This window comes from Acipenser ruthenus, chromosome 5 (assembly GCF_902713425.1).
Source record: "Acipenser ruthenus chromosome 5, fAciRut3.2 maternal haplotype, whole genome shotgun sequence".
NCBI classification, from domain to species: domain Eukaryota; kingdom Metazoa; phylum Chordata; class Actinopteri; order Acipenseriformes; family Acipenseridae; genus Acipenser; species Acipenser ruthenus.
In genome coordinates, this window is record NC_081193.1 from 22,615,249 (window position 1) to 22,633,396 (window position 18,148).

At 40.8% G+C, this 18,148-nt stretch overlaps 1 protein-coding gene across 12 annotated transcripts in view; it reads left to right on the forward strand.

Moving 5' to 3' along the window:
• LOC117402834 (baculoviral IAP repeat-containing protein 6) overlaps nucleotides 1-18,148 on the forward strand; it is a 183,476-nt gene that overhangs the window by 134,851 nt on the left and 30,477 nt on the right. For all 12 annotated transcript variants that reach the window (XM_059023827.1, XM_059023834.1, XM_059023833.1 and 9 more), the window contains 2 exons: nucleotides 12,420-12,630; nucleotides 16,169-16,314. In XM_059023827.1, coding sequence (XP_058879810.1) covers nucleotides 12,420-12,630; nucleotides 16,169-16,314 — 357 coding nt within the window. The remainder of the gene's footprint in view (nucleotides 1-12,419; nucleotides 12,631-16,168; nucleotides 16,315-18,148) is intronic.

An 18,148-nucleotide genomic window follows, 5' to 3' on the forward strand; every position in this document is an offset into this window, starting at 1 on the left:
AACCGTTTTTTGTGTGAACGATATTATCTAGCTTAATATCCATAAATAAATTAATATAGTGTTTGGTAGTTCTGCAGTGTAGAATGGTAGATATATTGCTTAAGAAATATGTGATAAGGCTGCAGATTTTACCAGCACTGAACCTTACCAATGATAAAAGAGAACCTGGAAGAAATATTTGAATAAGCCTTTGTTTTTTACGTAAAACATTTTCATCATGGGGATCCCCGAGTTGCTCACCTGGTAGAAGCGCAGCCGCATGGTGTGCAGGGTGGGTCATACAGCGCAGGTTTGCATCCTGGCTGCGTGAAGTAGGTCGGTCTTCGCTGAGGACTCCAAAGGGAGTGTCGCATTCGCTCTGGTGCTCCCGTGGGTTAGGGAGGTAATACCGGCAGGGACTGTTTCTCCTCATTGCTCTAGAGCGAACCCTGCTGGCCAGACGCCCAGTGAGCTCAGAGCGGACACCTGTAGGGTTGGCCATTGTTCTCCAGAGGTCGGTAGTTTGTTAACATCCGCTCTTGAGTTCCTGGGTGAAAAAAGCAAGCTGGCTTGGTCGTGGGATCGGAGGACGCCCACTGAACACTGAATCTTCGGGTCTCCTGGGCCATGTGGGGAATTGTTGTGGTGAGGGGAAAAGTGATGAAGCATTCCAAATTGGGAGAAAATCGAGGGGAAAATTATAATTGTACACACTAAATTTAAAATGAAAAATAACATTTTCATCACATCTTTTCAGCTTGAGGAATCAAAAAAATCTGCTTAAGGTTTTAGTGCTTATGCTCATATCAAGTCAACTTTTAAAATTGTTACCTGCCCCATTTGCATTAAAAAAAAAAAATGCCAAAAGGCTTTTTCAAATGACTTTCTGGTATTTGATTACTGTCCTGAAATAGAATATAGAAGTGACCTTTATTTCTGGATAGGTTGCTTGAGATTGTGGAGCTGGAGTTGTTTACTACAGAGCTGTGATCACACACCCTACAGCCAGGCTTGCAATCTCAACAGCACTGTATTGCTATTGCCAATCAAACATACATTGCATCCTTTCCATAAAATACTGATAATGTTTTAAATTAGTTGGTCAAATTACTGTAAATGTAGTTAGGGCTTTCTGACATTATACTCAAACTGAAATGAGGCTTCATTTGTTTGTTTGTTTGTTTTCCAATTCAATTCATGAGGATAGCAAGTAAAACCATAAATGGATCTGCAGTTTGTTTAAGAAAATGTATTTCCCTCTATTGGTGACAATGTGGGAAAGGGCTGTTGAATTATGTATATCCGGTTACATTACACATCTAATGTTTAAAAAAAAAAAAAAAACTCATCCTTACGCATTATTTTTAGGTCTATTTTTAAAGTAATACATTTAGCAGATTATAAAGAAATGCATAAAATACAGTTTTTTGGGTTTTTTTAACCTTACCTTTGCTGAACGTCGGATCTCAGTGGTTAAACATTTAAAAAGATGCTCCTGTGCCAGGTGTTCGCGTGGAATGGTTAAGGTCAGGGTGTTCTTTGGGTGCTTGCGAAGTCATTCAGCACGAGCGCAATGAAACACGTTGATGTATCTTGTACATTTAGAATATATTTTGCTAGTTTTGTAAATATGTTTAATTTATTTATAATCTGCAAACTATTAATTATGTCAACCTAATAAACCTTAAGGATTACGAGTCTGGCAGAATTTTGTGTACATTACTTAAGTGTAACATAACTGTATATCAAACCACTAAAGCCAAATAAAAAAAAATGTGTGGTTCGGGTTACCCGACCGACCCCTGTTTTTTCCACCCGACCCTAAATACTTTTTGCTGATTAACATGCAAAACTTTGCTATCAATCTGAAAAACTGACCATGTGCGTGGTCATGTTTTTGCTCATGCGATTTTCCGGAAGCCGCATAGCAAACAAGATCTTCAGTTCATATAAAATGTTGGGATCTTAGCAGCATGGTTACAGCGTATCGCCAAGAAATTGTTTTGCACTATTGAAAAATGCGACCATGTACCAGAAACAATAATTATAACCAGTGTTAGACTCATGACATTTTTCACACTCCATCTTCATTGTTTTTTATCTTGAATAGTAGCCTATTTTATTTCTCACCAGTACTTCATCGTTTAATGTTCCCGACGCATTTTTTCCTTGTACTGCGTCTGCGTGTTCTCTCTGGCTAAACAATACTGAAATTGACAAGCGACATCGGGAACAGAAATTGATGTGGCAACTGGTTTTTAAAGGTCGATGGCATTTTAGTTTTTTAAAAATGTTATCACATAACATTAAAATAAACTAAGTAGAAATTAGTACAATAGCTGACAAGCTAAACACTATCCGACAACTCGATGAAGAACAGTACACAACAGGCACTGCTAACCTCATCGATCCTGCGTTCCTAACAAGATCTCTCGATTTGCTGGAAATAATTGTGAAAGCTTACAATACAAAGCGAAAGTTGTTTATTATCATATTAGTGTTTACAAAGAAACCATGCACCTGTTTTTACTAGGCTATAATATAAAGCCGTTCTTTATATTATTGCATAGATTTTGTCGTTAATTTTTTTTTGTGACCTGCTATTTTGTCTAATTTATTTTTTAATGTCTTTTTTTAACTCCAGTTTTCTCCCCAATTTGGAATCGCCAATTGTGTTATTAAATCCCAGTTCACCGCTACAACCCCCCGACGACTCGGGAAACAGAGGCTGAAACACGCGTCCTCCGAAATGTGTTCCTGCCAAGCCGTCTTTTTTCGCACTGCGGATCCACAGCTAAGCCATCAGACCTATAGTGCCGGAGGACAACACAAATCTGAATGGCTCCACTGCAGAACCACAGGCGCCCTATTGGCCACAGGGGTCGCTGATGCGCAGTGAGCCGTGGATTCCCCTGCCGACCTAAGCCCTCCCTACCCGGGCAGCGCTCAGCCAATTGTGCGCCACCCCTAGGAACTCCCGGTCACGGTCGGCTGTGACATAGCCTGCATTCGAACTTGCGATCTCCAGGCATAGGGCACATCCTGCACTCCGCACGGAGCGCCTTTACTGGATGCGCCACTCGGGAGCCCTATTATTTCTAAATTCTTTCTCACTGAGAAATTTTCGCTGACATTTTTGTGATGGTTTATTGTATGTAATTCAGTCAATATCTAGCAGAGGGCAAAAGAGACCAATAAAAGGTGTTACAGAAACCTAGTGCTACAATATCTTATCACAAGTTTTGTAGGCTCAGTAATTCAAGTTTAAAGTTGCAGAACGTACCGTTACATTAGTAATCCCTGGGGACCAGAGAGCAGTGAACGTGCCAGTACATTCGTACTATTCAAAGGGTTCATGAAGATGCACCCTCAAAATAAGACCGAGCCAGCTGTGAGGTGGAGATGGTGGGAGAATGAAGCAAGATGACAGTGTAACTAATGAAAGTACAATAGGGGTACCTATTAACAATGTACTGTAAACTAACACTTGCCACTTTTACCATGCTCACACTGCTTATTCGGGAAATAAAATAAATAAATAAAAAGGTTTTACCTACCTACCTACCTTAGTTTTTTTTTTTCCCCCAGCGTAACCAGAACCACACTTTTTTTTTTTTATTTGGCCTAAGATGTTTCACGTCTCACAAAGCAGCCAAGCATGCCATGCATCAAACACCTGCAACAATCTTCTGTTCCTTATTTCATTTTTTTTCTGCTCTGGTTTTTATTGCCTTGGGAAAGGGGAGCAAGATTGGATGGCAAAGGAACGCTGTCCAGCCGCAGAATTGATGGCCCATTCGTTGTCACAGTCAACGGATTGATTCTCTTTTGAGCTGCACAGTACCTCAGCAGTCATTTCCCAACATTTTTTTTTTTTCTTCTCAGGTGTATTTATGATTCTAGCACAGTCTCTCTCTTCTATTATGTTTCCAGAACTGCTGTTCAAAAAATCTGATTTGTTGTTGCAGGTTAAGTGTCTCCTATTTTTGTTGTTGCAAGCATCTCGGTAGGGGATCTTATGTTTACTAGTGTAGTGCTAGCTTATGTTTTTGTTATTCCACCACCACTTGGACAACGGCTCATATCATGAACCATTTGAGATACAGACTGCATATTTTCAACATTATGTAAAGACCAAACACTTTAAAATACTAGCTTAATATGGGACACAACCTTGGATTCTCTAGGTTTGTTTCTAGGTATCCTTTTTTTGTTTTGTTTTTGCTTTTTTAAACTTGAAGCTGGTGCAGTACAACTCAAAGTACGTTTTCAGAGAGGAATAGAATAGTTTCAGCTGTAACAAAATAGCAAACTTTCTATTTCAAGTACTAGAATTGTCAGCAAACCTTATTGATTTTAAACAAACATAATCCTGTAAATCCATAAAACACAGCAAGCAGCAATGGTTTCTGTAGCCGGTCTACTGAATATGTAGTTTGAAGCAAATGGTGGTTCTGATGTTAATTGTCTGTGCCTTTTTCCAAGCTGTGTTTAATTCTCATACGCTATTCCAGTCATGTACTCCTCAGTCTATTTTATAATAGGCTGATGTAACTATTCCTTACCATCCTCCCATAGTTTATAGCCTTGTTTGCTCTACACTAAGCTTGGACTGAATTTTCTACAGGAAAGACTTTTTTTTTCTCTGTGTAGTAAATCATGGGTAATTAAATGAATGTTAAGTGGCCAGAGCGTCCACAGCCCGAGCGGGAGGAGCCTGAGCGTCCACAGCCCGAGCGGGAGGAGCCTGAGCGTCCACAGCCCGAGCGGGAGGAGCCTGAGCGTCCACAGCCTGAGCGGGAGGAGCCCGAACGTCCTACGCCTGAGCGGGGGGAGCCCGAACGTCCTACGCCTGAGCGGGGGGAGCCCGAGCGTCCACAGCCCAAGAGGGGGGAGTCGGTGCGTCCACAGCCCAAAAGGGAGGAGTCGGTGCGTCCACAGCCCAAAGAGAGGGAAGTCGGGGCTTCCATAGCCCTAGGACCCAAGCTGCCAGCAGAGGGAGAATGCCTGCTGGTCCCACCTCCACCAGCAGAGGGAGAATGCCTGCTGGTCCCACCTCCACCAGCAGAGGGAGAATGCCTGCTGTCCCCATCTCCACCAGCAGAGGGAAAATGCCTGCTGTCCCCATCTCCACCAGCAGAGGAAGAATGCCTGCTGGTTTCCCCTTCAGAGGCAGAGCCGCACCAGTCCCCTGCAAGAAAGGCAGAGCCGCACCAGTCCCCTGCAAGAGAGGCAGAGCAGCACCAGTCCCCTGCAAAAGGGGGAGACTACACGCTGCTCCCACCTTCGTCGCCAGGAGACTACACGCTGCTCCCACCTTCGTCGCCAGGAGACTACACGCTGCTCCCACCTTCGTCGCCAGGAGACTACACGCTGCTCCCACCTTCGTCGCCAGGAGACTACACGCTGCTCCCACCTTCACCGGCAGGAGCAGAGCAGCCGGAGCTGCCTCTGCCTCCGCCACCTTCACCGGCAGGAGCAGAGCAGCAGGAGCTGCCTCTACCTCCACCACCTCCACCACCAGGAGCAGAGCAGCAGGAGCTGCCTCTGCCTCCATCACCATCAGAGGGAGAGGAGCAGGAGCTGCCTCTCCCTTCACCAGAAGGACCAGGACGTGAAGCTGGCGGTCCTCAGCAGCCCTTGCATAGGCTGCTGAGGGAAGCATGGGGAAGAACCGCCCGGCCGCAGAGGCCGAGAAGAGGGCCAACACCCGCACCCCAGCTTGTCCTGACTGCCTGCCTCGCATCGCCTGGGGTTGCCAGCCGCTCCGCATCGCCTGGGGTTGCCAGCCGCTCCGCATCGCCTGGGGTTGCCAGCCGCTCCGCATCGCCTGGGGTTGCCAGCCGCTCCGCATCGCCTGGGGTTGCCAGCCGCTCCGCATCGCCTGGGGCTGCCAGTTGCTCCGCATCGCAGCAGGAAGTACTATGGCCAGAACCCCACCAAGGGAAGCTGCCGGCCACGAAGAAGGTGGGGGAGGTCAGGAGGCTTGCTCCCACTGCAGCAGTTTCGCTGCCGGAGATCGTGGGGGAGGTCAGGAGACCTGCTCCCACTGCAGCAGTTTCGCTGCCGGAGATCGTGGGGGAGGTCCGGAGACCTGCTCCCACTGCAGCTTCTTCGCTGCCGGAAGTACTGTGGTCGGAGCCCCACCAAGGGGAGCTACCGGCTACGAAGAAAGGGGGAGAGGTCAGGAGACCAGCATCCCCCGCAGCAATTTCGCTGCAGGCGTGGACCAGCAGGCTGTCAGCCGTGCCACTACCGGCAGGGGTGCTGACAGCATGGCCAGCCATGGGCCCATTGAAGCCTCCCTTCCCAGCCCGAGACTTTGTTCTGGACTGCTGGGTTTTTAAGGGGGGAGGTGGCCATTGAGGCCATGTGTGCTTTGCACAGGGGGGGGGGGTATATGTGACGAAGTGCCCGCCCCTGTGTGTATTTTGTGTGTTATGTGTTGTATGTTGCGTGTGTTAATGTTGGTGTATAGTCATTGGTACACGGGATATAAACGGGTCTGTGTTTCACGTGTATTTAAAAATGTAGATTTATATTTAGGCACGAGGAGGGCACAAATCACTTCACGTGCTGGTTAAATGTAATATGTGAGCACGGGGTTGCACAGAATTAATTCACGTGCTGGGATTCAAGTGAATAATTAATTAGTAATTGAATCCCAGCACAACAATATATATAGATGCACATTTCTTTCACTCGGGGTTGGGTGTTCAGTGAGTGGAGAACGGGATTGGAGACGGAGGTAATAATAATAATAATAGTTAAAATCTGCTCACCGTGTTTTGTCGGTATAGTTCGTTTTGTTTGTCTTTTTATTTTGGCGTATAGTGCCGTGTCCTGTTTTGTGTTTGTTTGTTCAACCTTTTTATTTTCTGTTCTGTTTATTAAATGCTGAGCGAAACCATTCGCTCAGCTCCACCAAACCACACCTCTCTGTTGTTTTATTTCCTGCATCTGGTCTGACGCCACCCACTCCGGCCGTCTTTGTGACAAATGTATCAATAAAAGACAGAAAGACTTATCTAAGTTTTGCTGTCATTCCATTGGTCATGTATGAGTCAATACCATTAAAAGATCATATTATTGGCAGTCGTAAACACGTAGAGAACAAGAATGCAAATAAGACGGCAGCAATGGGAAAGCACTGCATTCTTCTGTGATGAAAAACAAAGGTACTTTACTGCGCTCAGACGGCTTTCACGAAGCATGTTTAATTATTGCTTTAGTTTATTTCTTTCCATGCTACCTGCCTTTTAATAAAGCTATAATTAGCAGTATTAAACCATGGCCATTTCTTAATTATATTATATTATTTGACGATCTAGCTATACATTCCTTAAAGGAAATTGATGACTTTACTGTGTAAAGGATGTAGTCACTGCACTACACACTCTTTGTTTCATAATTGTTGAATTTAGCAAATAAGGCAGAATTAGCAAAGAAACACTTGGGAGGATGAATTATGAATTTACATTTAAAGGAGCGCTAGTTAAATTACAATTGGGTGATACACAGCACTGAACCTGTGTAGAGCAACGAGTCAGTCAACGCGCCTTTTTTTATCAAAGCGTGATTATCAAGTGATGTCTATAAATGTTATGGCAGGTTTGAAGTGTCTTCAGGTGCTTTACTTACTATTACAGCAACAAGAGTCTTAGGCTGTGTTCACACTAGGTCAGTTTAGAAGGTTTGGTCCGCACTCGGTACCTTTGTTGTGAAGTGTGAACAACAAAGTCCACTTGGGAATGAACCGTACCGAGACCACCTAAAGAGCTGGTCTCGGTCCGTTTGGTAAACACACCGAGTCTGGTTCGCTTGTTAAACATCAATGTGAACAACTGCTGGACTCTGTCCTTTTGCACATAAGAAACAAACTATGTAAGGTAACTTGACTCGGTTGGAAACATTTTGCACATAGCTTAGTTCTTATTCTGAGGAAATAAGTTGGTCAAAAAACAAAAAATGTCTTTGGGAACTACATTAGGGTTACTTAGCAGACATCCCGTGAAAATGGGAATGTCACAGTTTCAGCCTATTTGTTGTCCTGGTCAGAAAACAGTAAAATTGTTCATCGTCCTGGTTTTGCTATTGTATTTTTATTATTATTATTATTATTATTATTATTATTATTATTATTATTATTATTATTATTAAGTATAAAACTGCATCAGTGTGCTCTCCAAGTTAATAACAGAGTATTGCGTTGTGTTAGCGCCATTCAAAAATAAAATAAACAATGGTATGGATTATTTGTTTAATTATTCTGATTCTGTTGACTAGATGACAATATAAAGAAAATAATGAGTTATGATCTGCAATAAATTCGCCCGATGTTTAATTTTTAAACTATTATTGTGTTATATACTGTTATTTTAACAGCTTCAGAGTTGCTACAGAGTCAGTGAATTGAAGAAAAAATGTCCCAGTTTTTCAATGGAAATCTGGGCAGTGGGAGAAACTGAAGTTCTGACAGAAATTTGGTCAGACACCAAAATCCAAGCCGACCTAGACAAAATAGTAAAATATATTCAGTCTTTTCTTAAATTACTTTGTTTAATGCAGACATTAGGAGAACCGTGCAGAATTGCATGAACTGCATTATTCTCTGCATTATTAATACATGTATTAATTAAATTAGCGAAGTGCTCCCCCAGTGCAATACATCAATAGCTGCCATCTTTCAATATGCCTTGCAGGATATTGTATACATCCAGTTCACACACCATATAAACAAACCAAGTTCACTTGAAAACTGCATTGTGAACACAAACAGACTCGTTCCTGAAAAAAATGGAAAAGGAAAAAAAACCAAAAAAAACTTTAGTTTGCATCCAAACGAACTCGGTCCCTTTGGTCGCAGATAAGTGTGAACAGCAAGCACATTGATACATTGTTTCAAACTAAACGAACCAGACCGAGTTCGTTTGAAATGGACCCGGTGTGAATGCAGCCTTACTGAATAACTCTTGGCTTTAATAAAAATAAAGAATTGTAGTAATATTTATTAGTTTACTTATTTTAACAATCATCATTATATTTATGTTCAAATGCCATGTTTAATTATTAATACATTGATAAAAAGATGGGGGAGGGGGAAACGGAATTGGCCATTTTTTAAAAATGGAATTTGCTATTCCCAAAAATGGAAAATCAGTAGCCCTATTTACAATTGAAGGCAGCGCAGACGTCAGTGTTTTATACAGTAGTATAAAGCAATTATATACAGGCCACCAGTTAAGCATGCAGTTTATAGCTATGATAACAATGTCTTGTTTAAATTTAAAGCAAATTGTAAAATTGTTGAGATACTTGTGTTGGAATGTTGTTTTAAAATTGTATAATGCAACAAAAATAATATATTAAAAGGGTTAATGTGTGGCCGAAGGTTTCTCATTGATAATTTACCCTTTCTCAGTCAAAATGGCAAGTTTCTCAGTATCTAAAAAGCTTAGAGGGAACGCTAGTTGTGACATTAAAAGATCCAGCTGCCATGACCGGTGAAGGATAGATTAGGAGCAGATGCGGACAGAAATGTTGCAGCATCAATCATAAATGTTACTGTCATTTAGCAGTAATTGCTGAAATGCATTCAGCACTTTAGGAGTGGAAGGGCTGTCGTGGTTTCTTAAGGAGGGGGTTCCAATGATTGGAATACAGATTACAGTGGGAGATCAGATGTACAGACAATCCTTGTACAGAGTTACACTGAATTCCAATTTAAATGTAAAGCAGGCAAGTTAAGCCGTGGATCCACATTACACTGGTAAAGCTGGAGAATAAGCACTTCATACATATAATAACTGTTTGTTTGAGACCTGTTTTTTGTTTCCGCTTTCTAAAACTGTTCAACGGCTTCCGAAGTTGAAGGTGACAGTGGTCAAGTGTCAAGTATGGATTCGTTTGTTGGTTTCAGCAGGGTGGATTCAAAGCTAGTGCATGTAGGCTTATGTATATTGGTCCCCTTTTCACCCACTGTTATCTCATAAGATGCCAGCAGAAGTCAACCTTTCTGGATACACAACAGGAAAATTAGCTGCAACATTTATAAATGTAAATGGCCTTTTACTTGCATGCTGTTCATTTTTGTAGTTTCATATCAGTTTCATTGGCTGCTAATTGTTTAGTATACCATTTTACTGTTTGTATTGCTAAAATTAATGCAGTGTCATTTTCAGGTTCTTAAAGTGTTAGGGTTTATTTTACAGTATGTTACATTGAAAGACATTTTATCTGTTAAATACACTGGAAGACGATAGGTAAATGTTTTGACATTCCAAATTCTTCAGCTGGCACACAAAAAGCTGGAGGTCGATTAGGAGTGAATCTGTTCAGAAGGTTCTACCAGGAATAACACTACTGCACACCACTATCAATGGGCAACTTCACAGATGTTCTATGCTTCTGAATTATTATTTTTTTGTTGCACACCAGCAATTGCCTTGCGTCGAGCAATGTAGCTCTTGTGAACCAGTTCAAATTTGAAGCTGCTCAGCTACTTAACTTCTTGCCAGGATCATGGCCGTTTTGCTTTTCAAAACTTTTTACTAAAGCTGCATACTGTAGCAGTGCAAAAGCAAGCTCTGAAGTATCCCTTGTCAGTGATCAGTGCTGCATAGCAACTTATTCAAGAATGCTTTAATTGGAAGATTTCGGGGTAAACTATTTGCCAGTTCAGAGGTTTCCAAAGTGTACTGTGTTTTTGGAAAGTGTAGATTGTGTAATACTCTGAAATTAACAAAAGAGAAGATTCTTCAGCTTGTCATTGGTGTGCGTTACACAGCAGGCATCTGCAGCAAAGCAATCAAAGCAAAGAACTGAACGGCATGCAAATGTGAGAAGGGTCCATTTAAATGTTGTCTTTGCGCACCCCACCGGGACACTGAACCTGCTATCAGATTGCTTGTGTGCTGTGGGAGATATTAATGGGGGAATTATGTAGCAGAATGCAAGCTACATAATTATGACAAAATATTCAAAATTCCAACAAGGAGTCCTCTCCAGGGTATTTAGAACAGCATAGTATGGGACCACTTGTAGTTTTCAGTCATCCAAGCAAAATCAGCTCATTGCTGATTGAGGAAAAATGTTGACTTAATGAGGCATAAGCAATCATATATTATTTTAGTTCAATCTGACATACACTGCATGAATATACTGTAATTGCAGTAATAAGATGTACAAGGTGAGAAGCAATGTACAAGTATTCACAAGAACAAAACCTCTCAGTATGCAATTTTTGTGTTCTCATTTTCCAACCTTGTTCACGGTTTTTGCAATTAATTATCAAACCAGGGCCCCCCGAGCTGTAAACACTTGTCTTTCAAAGCTGACACATGCTTCCAAATGTGTGGCAATGTGTATATTGTGCAATTAGGAGAAAACCCCAAATTAAACTGCCAGTAATCCTATTTCCAAGTGGCAAAGAGATTTGTTCCAATTAATGTGTTTGCACCTCTACAAATTCCCACATGGAGATTGAGAGAGAAAAAAAAAGTATCCCCTTTATTTCAAAATATGGACTATATGTTGATGATAGTATGCAATGCATCAGAATGCTTCTGAAAGACAGGCAAAAGACTTTGAAGCATTTGATATCCTACTACTGTAGCTATAGACACATTTTTGCCTGTCACTTCTGTGAAGGGTGGAGAACCAGGATTTAACTGAATGTGAGTGGCAGCAAGTTCAGCCAAGCCGAATGTCTTCAACTAGGAATTGGCTGATCGATCAGTAAGAAATTTCTCTATGATTGATCTGTCCAAATCATTGCTGACATTGACTAAGTGAGACAAATTGTCAGGGTTTAGAGCTGTTGCAGGTCCCAGAGCTGTGGGTTTGTGTGTGGAGGAATCTGGGAATCCAGGAATTCACTAGGGCTGTACTGTAGTCTGTATGGATGTAGATGGTTAGGTGATCAAGCAATAAGATACAATAGGATCGCAACGTTGGTGTAACACCACAAGATAGAGAAAGGGGATGGACAGAAGAATCACTGATTGGAGCACTTGTTGGTGATTACAATATGTAGCATTAGCTTATTCATTCAGCAAAATTTAGCAAATCAGTGTAAAAAAAGAATACCAATTTTAAGTAGTCCTCCTAAAAGTATCTGTTTCAATTACTTTAATTTGAAACCACAAATAGCCATGAAAAAGCAGTCTTTACAAGATGGATTGAAGAGCCGTTTTAAGTGCGGGTTACGCTATACGGTATATAGGTATTTTCAAATGTCTGTATTGTGATTTTTTATTATTATTATTTATTATTATTATCATTTGACCTTAACCAGCCTATCCAAACATGGTCAGTTAGAGAGTGACCATTAGTGGGAATATTAAAGAACAAAAAGTTGATGCAATTGAAGGTGTATTCACTTAAGTGGTTCTTAACGTAGCGTGGACATCCTAACCAAGTGTTTTTGTCTGCCCGGGCAGTGCTGGACATGGCGAGGCACGTTCCCCTGTACAGAGCCCTCCTGGAGCTGCTGCGTGCGATCTCATCCTGCGCCTCACTGGTCCCGCTCCTGCTTCCGCTGTCTGGAGACCATGGAGAAGAGGAGGAGGAGCGCTTGGAGTGCCAGACCTCCGTGGGAACTCTGCTTGCAAAGATGAAGACCTGCGTCGACACCTACACCAACAGACTGAGGTATGTAAGCTCTTCTTTACTTGTAGAGAGGATCGAAGCTTGACGCACTATTTAGGAAGTTACAAAAAGCAATTTGATTCTGTCCTGTGTAGTTACATTAGATTCCTTTAGATAAGCCTTAACGGGCTTCATAGCTGCTTCTCCTTTCCAAAATGTTATTACTAAGATTATCACTTTCAGCTTTTATTCTCTGGATAAAATGTGAGAACAATTCCTTGGCCAGGGTTAGAACAATCTTGCTTAAAGTTCCCTATCCATGGTTTGGAAAATGTGTTGCGGGAAACTGCTTTAAGCTACTTAGTTCCCTACTATTAACTACTGGCCCTTTGGGCCACTGAGCTAGTCTAGTGTTTTTACTGGCTCAGATGTACTTGTGTCTGGCCCTATATATATATATATATATATATATATATATATATATATATATATATATATATATATGTGTGTGTTTTCATGATGGTTTTTATTTTCAGTATGTTTCTAACTAAGCGAAAAGCCTTTCAATATACATTATTTCCACCATTAACATCCACACATTTGTACAATCTTTTTTTCAGCTTTTTAGCGCACATGCCTATTTTCCTGGATTCATGAAATGGAATCCATGTGCTTTAAATTAGTTTTATGTATATGTATGTTAAAGTATAAGATGTGACCAGAAAGAAAGAAAAGAAAGTTTTAAGCCTTGAAAGACTTTAAATGTAAACCTCTAGTGTTACAGACCCCGATTTAACACTGACCTTGGACTACCTAATATTAGTTTAGGTAAACTTCCAAATGTTTGTAGTTTTTGTAAGTTTGCATTAGCTTAACAAATGTGTACTGTAACAATGTTTTATTCAGAATTGGATTTAAAAGGAAATTTAAAAATAGCGACAAAGCACCAACTCCCTTGAGATATGGTGTCCATAAATAAATAGATACAATACATACAACCATACATACATACATTAAATAGAGAATAGTGAGCACCAAATACTTCCCAAATGATTTACTTTTCAAGCTTTCACTAGACAAAATTTTACTTATTAGAAACGTTTTAAATGCATTCATTACCTTTATTTGTGTGCTTACAAAACCTGAAAAATAACTCCTAATTGGTGCTTTTTCTGCCGTGTTGTTTAATTTGCCCTGGCATTATTTTTTAATTTTTTTAAATATCTAATATCGACTACCTATTCATTTTGGAAAAATACAGCTGTTGCATTGTGCCTGAGTTTTTAATTAATTCTGATTCTCATTTTAGCCGTTGAAAAAAACTATGTTTTGAATGCAGTTTATTCATATTGTCGCTTTACTGCTGGCAGGATGCAACCTGCTTGTTTCATATCCCGGTCGACTGTATAATTATTAAAAGCGAACTCCACCACCGCAGGTACATTTTGTGTACTCTCCATGTTGTTGTTGTTTAGTTTTTTTCGTGTCTGTGATAAAATTCAAAAATCACTATTTTCCTCAGGATTTTCTGTAATCAGTGATCAGAAATCTGTCTTTGCTTCCCGCCTACACATTTTGATATCCTGGGCTCCCTGCTGCTAGAACGGTGCTATAGGCTAGAAAGGTGTTTTCTATTTCTTTAGCAACGGTCTTAATAACCATGGCAGGAACCTGTTTATATGCATGTGTTAGAGCGGCTGTATGTATTGAAAATTAAATAAGTTATTGATTTTATCATAAAGACAATGACTCAAGTCAGATAGACTTTTTTGCGTGAGTCGAGTCTTTTGAGCAGAGTCTCGACTCTTTGCTTGCAGGGACTTGTCAAGTCGAGTCATTTGATGGAGTCGAGGTACAAAAAATTGCGATTTGATTCTGAGTTGAGAACTCTTCCTCCAATATCCCAAAATGCTTTCTGATTTGTTTTGGCACGTGGACATTACCAATACAGTACTTGGTGCAGGTGCCTGAAGGAGTTGAGAACGACTCAATACTGCTGTGCTGTATACAATTTCTAAGGCATTTTGTAAAATGGTGGATCAAGGAGCGACGTGGTCAGATGCCGAAATCAAGGCACATTGATATCTGGAGCGATGAAATCGGTCAAGGAGAACTTCAGAGTTCAAAACGAAAAGCACACATTATGATAAAATGTACCTTGTATTTAAGAAACAAAGCCATAACATTCATGCTAAGAAGCGCTATGTCTCCATATTTGCAGGGTTGTAAACATAAAATACATTGCACGGTGAGATAATGTCATATTAAGTCCCACAGTCCATTGTGCTGCTAGGAACTATAACCCGACTATTTTAATAATGTTTGTATACATTAAGCCTGACGAAACATGAAATGGTACTTTAGTGAGAACACTTTGAGCTGGATTAATTTAAACGTTTTTGATTCCAGTTCTTGAGATCAGTTATGTAGTGTGGACAGGGCCTTTGTTTCCAAAACTGAACAAACTGGGAATCTGCTGGGTAAGCTTGGTGTGTCATCCATCTCCATGTGCATATGACAGGAACATCTTTTTAGAAGCTCGTCTTCATAAGAGCTGGTATTTATCCACTGGGATTCAGGCTTGCTGCTTTGAAAGTGCTTCAGCCCTTGTGTTCACTTACTGCACTGAAGCGCTATGCTTCAAAACCCCACTGGTAGAACTTGAGTCTTACTTGTAGCATAGATGCAATAAACTCAGGCTTTCATCACATGGTTTATTGCCATTTCTATCTGTAAAACAAGGTTTTTACCTAGAGTGCTGTTGCTTTTTTTGGGTGCTGTTGTGACAAACCCAACCTAAACGATCGTGGCTTGCAAGATCAAGAGAACCTGAGGATAAGAACCCCTTCCAAAACATAGCTCAGTTATAGACAACCATTCAGAAAAATGAATGAATAAACTAACATTGTGATTTCAATGTTGTTCATTGGTATGTCCTATTAAAGGAATTTAGAAGTGCCTGTATTCCCTCTGAGCAGATTTCAGAATGTTCAGGTTTGAACTACATTTCTCTTGTGGAGCATAACATTTGCATATGTGCATGGAGGAGTGCCACTCAGAAATAAGTATTTTAAGTAATATTACTTCAAAAATTTCACTCAACTCCATGACCTTAAAACACTAATACATGATACAGTACATAGTCAACCTGTGTTTACAACCAGTTTAATTGCTTGTCTGTGAATTGACAATTGAAAAAGTTTAAATGCTCTTATTTTTCATGTGATTCTACTGTTGAGTCTGAGTAGCTGTAAACACTGTAGTTTTTGATTCATTGTTTGGTTTATAATTTAAGGATTCATGTGTTACCAGGCTGATAAAATAGCCAACAAAGATGCAGAAATGACCACTGAATACTACAATAAGAAGACTGCAGTACTCTAAAACTAAACTGAAATACAAATCCAGTGCAATATTAGGAGTGTAAGACAAGTTCACACATGTATTCACTGTGATACAGTTAGCACCTCCTGATTTAGTTAGGTACTGTAACTAGATTATACACATGCTCATGAGTGATCTATTATATTAGCTATGATTTTCAGGTTGATGCAGTGTGTGTGTGTGTTTCTTTTAATGATTGTCTGATTGATTCTAACAGGTCCAAGAAAGATAAAAGCAAAGGAACTGTTAAGGCAGAGGCATCAGACCCAGAACCAGAAGGCCTTACTCTGCTGGTCCCAGACATCCAGAAGACGGCAGAGATTGTTTATGCTGCCACTACTAGTCTGCGGCAGGCAAATCAAGGTACAGAGCATTGTGAATCTCTGAACTCCCTTTGCCAGTTTGTGGTTAGCAGTCATCCAAGGTTGTACCTCAATATTGTGTAAATATGTGAGTGTGTGTGTGTGTATGTATGTATGTATGTATGTATGTATGTGTATGAGTCCACTAATATCAGTAAACCTCATGTGGCACAACCTAAAACCATTGATTTTTAGAGATCAATGAAGGGGCATTAGACCAACATGTCGTTTTTTAGGTTTAAATCATATTGTTAGTCATTTCAAACTCCACTTCTACTTTTCATTTAATGTCTGTAGAGTCTGATAGAGATATTAATCAGAAGTCGGCAATTCCCTTGAAAATGGGATCAGGTTCATTAATCAGGTTCATTAAGGGGACTGGCTAAAAAGCAAACACAATTTAATTTTTGTTTTGTTTTCAAAGAATAAAAGCAATACATTGTCATTGTCCCTTGTAACAGTATCCTGAGAGTGCTATGTTCTTGCATACCCATTGATCCTTGGAACAGCAATTATGGAATTAGTGCAACATAACATTTCCTAAAAAAATTTTCGCACCTGATATAACTAGGAACCCGAACTAAACACATTTAAAATTATCCATCCATGTAACATTTTTTATGTAAATAAAAACTTAGCAGTTTGAAGCATGGCACCCCAAATATATCTGGTGACGTCTCCTTTATTTTGTCACATTTTATTTGCTCTCTCTTTTTGGTCTCGAACAGCTCAATCAACCCCACCCTTTTGATACAATTTGGTAATTTTTCATATAGAATCTCACAAACTTGTTTAACAATTTTTTTTTTTTTTTTACATAATCCAAATTTTTACCCCAAAAAAACATTATAACGATAACCCCCCCCCCCCCCCCCCTCCCCCAGATACAAAAAAATGAAATCAGTGGATATCCAATAAACACTGGAAAAACTGCGGAAATGGTTTATCAATTCACGTTGACTTTACCATTTTCCCATTAAAAAATAAAACCTACTACAAAAATAATAATAAATACATTTCCCAGTGCTGCTGGGAAATGTCCCGCCTTCCTGACTGTATCTATCATTGATTTGTTCTGAATACTTTAAACCCACCCCAACTACTGAGTGACAGCACATTCCTACATTTCTATTGGAGACTCCACTTGCAAGATTTAAAACGAGATTACAATCAGGAATGGAGGCTTGTTAATGGGATTTAAAGCTGTATTACAGTTAAGATATGGATGATTTAAAACAGAATTGTGGCGAAATGTACAAAAATGCGTTCACACAAAAACCCCAGAAGAATGTGCCCGTGACCATAGGGATTTTGTTGTGGAAGACAGCAGAGGAAAGAAGGTACAACTTAAGTGTGGAAGTACTGTCGAGTTACTATTATACATATTTTGACAGCAAAAAAACGCGCAAGCATAGGGCTCCCAAGTGGCGCATACAGTAAAGGCGCTCCACGTGGAGTGCAGGATGCGCTCTATAGTCTGGACGTCGCGATTTAGAGTCCAGGCTATTCCTTTGCCGACCGAGGACGGGAGTTTCCAGGGGGCGGCGCTCAATTGGCCGAGCGCTGCCCGGGGGGAGGGAGGGCTAGGTCGGCCAGGGTGTCCTCGGCTCAACGCGCACCAGCGACCCCTGTAGTCTGGCTGTGCGCCTGCGGGTTTGCCTGTAAGCTGCCCAGGGCTGTGTAGTCCTCCGACGTTGTAGCTCTTGGGTGGCTGCATGGTGAGTCCGCAGTGTGAAAAAAAGCGGTCGGCTGACAGCACACGCTTCGGAGGTCAGTGTGTGTTCGTCTTCGCCCTCCCGAGTCAGCGCAGGGGTGGTAGCGGTGAGCTGAGCTTA